Raw genomic sequence first — 5,000 nt, 5'->3', positions numbered from 1 at the left:
GCGGACTTGGAGCCGCGGCGCCGCCGCCCGGCCCGGCCCGGTGGCGGGTAGACCTGTTCCCGCCGACGAGCGGACTTGGAGCCGGAGCGCCGCCGCCCGGCTCGGCCCGGTGGCGGGTAGACCTGTTCCCGCCGTCGAGCGGACTTGGAGCCGGGGCGCCGCCGTCCGGCCCGGTGGTGGGTAGACCTGTTCCCGTCGGCGAGCGGACTTGGAACCGGGGCGCCGCCGCCCGGCTCGGCCCGGTGGCGGGTAGACCTGTTCCCGCCGTCGAGCGGACTTGGAGCCGGAGCGCCGCCGCCCGGCCCGGCCCGGCGGCGGGTAGACCTGTTTGCGGCCGGTGCTCGGAGCGTGGCACCGAATTCGCGGATCGAGCGGACGGCGTGCAGCCGCTAAATCCGTCGATTGGCGCGCCGGCGTGCCCTTCCGACCCCGCCCTGACCTCCCGGATTTCCCACAGTTCTTTGCGAGTCCTTCCAGCGGGCATGCTCCGTCGAGTACTCTCTCGGGGGTCTTGTTGCGGAGACTCCATCTCCCGTGGCCCTTTGCGGCAGACTTGCTCTCCGGCGTAAAGGCTTTCCCCTGCCCCGAGGGTGAAAGAAGAGACGTTCTCTGCGGGGCGGGGAAGCGGGGGGAGTAACTGGGACTCTCTTTAGGCGGCGCGGCTGCGGCCGACCGGGCTCGGCCGCCTCGGCGCCGCCGGGAAGAGCCGGTGTCCGAGCCTAGCGGCTAGAGCCGGTCTCGGGGCTTAGCGCTGCGGTTTCTGGCCGGCGCTCCGAGCGTAGCAGCCTTTCCCCTGCCCCGAGGGTGAAAGAAGAGACGCTCTCTGCGGGGCGGGGAAGCGGGGGGAGTAACTGGGATTCTCTTTAGGCGGCGCGGCTGCGGCCGACCGGGCTCGGCCGCCTCGGCGCCGCCGGGAAGAGCCGGTGTCCGAGCCTAGCGGCTAGAGCCGGTCTCGGGGCTTAGCGCTGCGGTTTCTGCCCGGCGCTCCGAGCGTAGCAGCCTTTCCCCTGCCCCGAGGGTGAAAGAAGAGACGTTCTCTGCGGGGCGGGGAAACGGGGGGAGTAACTGGGCCTCTGCCTGGGTGGCAGGGCTGCCGCCGCCTCGGCTCGGCCGCAGAGGTGCGCAGCGGGTAGAGTCGCCGTCCGTGCCCAGCGGGTAGAGCCCTCGTCCGAAGCCGGCGGGTAGAGCCGGTGTCCCGGGGCAGCGGGTAGACCTGTTTTCCGGGCTCGTCGGCTCGACGCGCTCTCCGAGTCGGGCGGCTCGAGCGGGTTCCAAGCGCTTAGCCGAGGCCCTCGGCGGACGCCGAGGCGCCACCGTTTCTGCCCGGGGCTCCGAGTGGGAAAGAAAGGGCGTTGTCTGCGGCGTGGGTAAAAAGGGGGAGTAGCTGGGACTCTCTTAAGGTGGCAGGGCGGCGGCCGACTGGGCTCGGCGGCGGGGGTGCCGGCGGGTAGAGTTGCGTTCCGAGCCCGACGGGTAGACGTGGTGTCCGACTCCGGCGGGTAGACCTTTTGTCCGAGCCCGGCGGGTAGACCTGTTGTCCGTGCCCGGCGGGTAGACCTGGTGTCCGAGTCGGGCTGGTAGACCTGGTGTCCGAGCTGGGCGGGTAGACCTTTTGTCCGAGCCCGGCGGGTAGACCTGGTGTCCGAGCCCGGCGGGTAGACCTGGTGTCCGAGCCCGGCGGGTAGACCTTTTGTCCGAGCCCGGCGGGTAGACCTGTTGTCCGAGCTGGGCGGGTAGACCTTTTGTCCGAGCTCGGCGGGTAGACCTGTTGTCCGAGCCGGGCGGGTAGACCTGGTGTCCGAGTCGGGCGGGTAGACCTTTTGTCCGAGCCCGGCGGGTAGACCTGTTGTCCGTGCCCGGCGGGTAGAGCTGGTGTCCGAGTCGGGCGGGTAGACCTGGTGTCCGAGCCCGGCGGGTAGACCTGGTGTCCATGCTGGGCGGGTAGACCTGGTGTCCGAGCCCGGCGGGTAGACCTGGTGTCCGAACCGGGCGGGTAGACCTTTTGTCCGAGCCCGGCGGGTAGACCTGGTGTCCGAACCGGGCGGGTAGACCTTTTGTCCGAGCCCGGCGGGTAGACCTGGTGTCCGAGCCCGGCGGGAAGACCTGTTGTCCGAGCTCGGCGGGTAGACCTGGTGTCCGAGCCGGGCGGGTAGACCTGGTGTCCGAGCCCGGCGGGTAGACCTTTTGTCCGAGCCCGGCGGGTAGACCTGTTGTCCGAGCTGGGCGGGTAGACCTTTTGTCCGAGCTCGGCGGGTAGACCTGTTGTCCGAGCCGGGCGGGTAGACCTGGTGTCCGAGCCCGGCGGGTAGACCTGTTGTCCATGCTGGGCGGGTAGACCTGGTGTCCGAGTCGGGCGGGTAGACCTTTTGTCCGAGCCCGGCGGGTAGACCTTTTGTCCGAGCCCGGCGGGTAGACCTGTTGTCCGTGCCCGGCGGGTAGACCTGGTGTCCGAGTCGGGCGGGTAGACCTGGTGTCCGAGCCCGGCGGGTAGACCTGGTGTCCATGCTGGGCGGGTAGACCTGGTGTCCGAGCCCGGCGGGTAGACCTGGTGTCCGAACCGGGCGGGTAGACCTTTTGTCCGAGCCCGGCGGGTAGACCTGGTGTCCGAACCGGGCGGGTAGACCTTTTGTCCGAGCCCGGCGGGTAGACCTGGTGTCCGAGCCCGGTGGGAAGACCTGTTGTCCGAGCTCGGCGGGTAGACCTGGTGTCCGAGCCGGGCGGGTAGACCTGGTGCCCGAGCCCGGCGGGTAGACCTGTTGTCCATGCTGGGCGGGTAGACCTGGTGTCCGAGTCGGGCGGGTAGACCCTGTGCGCGAGCCGGGTGGGTAGACCTGTTGCCTAAACCCGGCGGGTAGACGTGTTGTCCGTGCCGTGCGGGTAGACCTGGTGTCCGACTCGGGCGGGTAGGCCTGGTGTCCGAACCCGGCGGGTAGACCGGTGTTCCGTGCCGTGCGGGTAGACCTGTTGTCCGAACCCGGTGGGTAGACCTGCTGTCCGAGCCCGGCGGGTAGACCGGTGTTCCGTGCTCGGCGGGTAGACCTGGTGTCCGAGTCGGGCGGGTAGACCTGGTGTCCGAGCCCGGCGGGTAGACCTTTTGTCGGGACCCGGCGGGTAGACCTTTTGTCCGAGCCCGGCGGGTAGACCTGGTGTCCGAGCCCGGCGGGTAGACCTGTTGTCCGTGCTCGGCGGGTAGACCTGTTGTCCCGGTTTTTGGGGTCGACCCGTTTCCCCAGTCGAGCGGGGCCGAGCGGCCTCGTGCCCCGCCGGATGCTGGCGAGCATCAGGTCTACCCGGTTCCGGGGCTGGCGAGCATCAGGTCTACCCGGTTCCGGGACCGGCCGATCCGGCCGCCGCGGCCGCAGACGCCGGCCTGCGCCCCGCCGGCGTCCCGGCTCCGGGCCACCAGGTCTACCCGGCTCCGGCGGGACTTAGGCGCCTGGCGGCATTTTCGGGGTAGACGTGTTGTCGCGGCCGGCCCCGGAAGTCGGCCAAGGGGTCGCTGTCGGGCGCCGCCTCCAGTTAGGTCGAGGTGAGAGGCGGCCTGCTCTCGCGCGCCTCCCCGCTGAGGAGCCTCGAGCCGCTTTGGCGACCCGGCCGGGCCAGGACGCGTCTGTCCGTACTATGGGCAGGGGTTGTCTAGCAGCGCGGGTTCCGAGGGCCCCTTTTCTTCCGCGTCTGCTGCCGAGCGCGGCCTTCGGCGCGTGCCACGGGCCGGCCAACCCCACGAGCGGCAGGAAGGCCGGCGAGAAAGCCGCGGGGCACTCGGCCGGCTTCCTGGGGCGGGTCCGATGACGGGAAAGGAAGACGAGAGCCGAGCGCGAAAGCGCAGCCAAGGGAGTTGCGGGACTGGGACGGCCGAGGGGGGCCCGCGGGGGCCCAGCAGCGTCCAGCCCGAGCCGGTGGCGGCTGCCGGCTCCCCGAGGGCCCCGGGCGAAGGCGGTGGTGTGCGAGGGCGGCGAGGCGGCGTCGTCTCGTCCTTCCCATGCGCCGGCCCTAAGCCGGCGCCCGTCGTGCGGTGGCGGCGGGCATTGTTGCGGGCAGTTGGCGGCCGGGGCTGGAAGGGTGGAGCCCGCGTGGGCTTCTTTTGCCCGGCCGCCTCCCGAGAGCCCCGAAGATGGTCCGGGCCTGGGTGGCGGCGCCCTGTCCTCGGCTGACGGCGGCAGCGGTGCCGGCGGCGTGCCGGGGACTGGCGGTGGGCGTGCGGCCTTGCCTGGGCCCGGTCGGTTGCCGGAGGGGCTCGGTGACGGGACTGCCCGTTGTCGGGCGAGGCGGCGCTTCCCTGGGCGCGCCTCGCCTCTTTTGTTCGTCCCCCCTTCCTCGGCCCTAAGCCGGGGACCCGCCCAGCGGGCCGAAGGCGGCGGCGCCAGCCGGCCAGGGTGTGGCCGGCGGCCGCGCCGGCAGAGCGAGAACCCGACAGAGTTGCCCGGAGCCCCGGAGAGAGACGCACGATGGCCGTTGGCGGGCGAGGCGGCGGCGCCTCGCCCCTTCCTCCTCTCCGGCCGGCACCAGAGCCACGGCGGCCGGGCGGCCCGTGCGGTCGGGCCTGCCCCGCCGACCTGGCTGCCGGAGGGCTGGGTTCCGCGGAGGTCTGCCGCCCGGGGGCCGGGTTGCGGGCGAAGTGGGGGCGCCCTCCCGGCCCTTTATTTTTTTTTTTTTTTCTTCTGGCGGCCTTAAGCCGCAGCACGCTGAGCGCGCCGGGGAAGAAGAGAGAGAAAGAGAGAGCGCGAAGGCGGCCCGGCAGTGGCCGGCGGCCGCCGAGGCGCGAGCCCGTGGGCAGGGAGAGGGGAGCGAGGGGCGCGGGCCCCGCCCCGAACCCCGGGCGGCCGTGGCTAGCACGGCGAGTGAGAGGCGCGCGTGCTTTTTTCGGGGACCTTTTGGTTTTTCTCCCCGTCGCCGTCCCCCGGCCTTTCCGGGGGAAGCCGACGGCCGCGAGGCGGGCGAAAGCCGGTGGCCCCGCGGTGCGGTCGGTGGCGTTTTCGCACGCCGGAGGTGCCGCCGGG

At 71.8% G+C, this 5,000-nt stretch overlaps 2 protein-coding genes across 2 annotated transcripts in view; both read right to left on the bottom strand.

Moving 5' to 3' along the window:
* Window positions 1-721: 721 nt before the first annotated feature.
* LOC127465394 (serine/arginine repetitive matrix protein 1-like) lies at window positions 722-3,017 on the bottom strand. Its single transcript, XM_051775884.1, has 3 exons — window positions 2,234-3,017; window positions 1,766-1,791; window positions 722-1,713 (listed from the first exon to the last, which is right to left on the bottom strand). Exons 1-3 carry the CDS (start codon window positions 2,762-2,764, stop codon window positions 960-962), a joined length of 1,311 nt encoding a protein of 436 aa, XP_051631844.1. The 5' UTR covers window positions 2,765-3,017; the 3' UTR covers window positions 722-959.
* Window positions 3,018-3,619: 602 nt separating this feature from the next.
* The window catches only part of LOC127465388 (collagen alpha-1(III) chain-like), a 5,592-nt gene continuing 4,211 nt past the window's right edge, over window positions 3,620-5,000 (bottom strand). The window contains exon 5 of the mRNA XM_051775878.1: window positions 3,620-5,000. This exon is cut by the window's right edge and continues 386 nt beyond it. Coding sequence (XP_051631838.1) covers window positions 3,620-5,000 — 1,381 coding nt within the window.

The sequence above is a fragment of the Manacus candei genome, unplaced genomic scaffold (genome assembly GCF_025592945.1).
Source record: "Manacus candei isolate 608988 ecotype Guabito, Panama unplaced genomic scaffold, ASM2559294v1 h1tg000377c, whole genome shotgun sequence".
Lineage (NCBI taxonomy): Eukaryota > Metazoa > Chordata > Aves > Passeriformes > Pipridae > Manacus > Manacus candei.
The sequence above is the reverse complement of the archived record's forward strand: the minus strand, read 5'-3'. Positions and strand labels throughout refer to the sequence as shown.

What these genes read in the sequence shown, in the direction of transcription:
- LOC127465394 (XM_051775884.1), bottom strand. Translation starts at nt 2,764, where the DNA reads ATGGACAACAGGTCTACCCGCCGGGCTCGGGCACCAGGTCTACCCGCC. An exon ending in CCGCCGAGCTCGGACAAAAG is followed by an intron (nt 1,792 to 2,233) that starts GTCTACCCGCCC and finishes CTCGGACACCAG; the next exon opens with GTCTACCCGCCCGGCTCGGA. An exon ending in CCGCCCGGCTCGGACAACAG is followed by an intron (nt 1,714 to 1,765) that starts GTCTACCCGCCG and finishes CTCGGACAACAG; the next exon opens with GTCTACCCGCCGGGCTCGGA.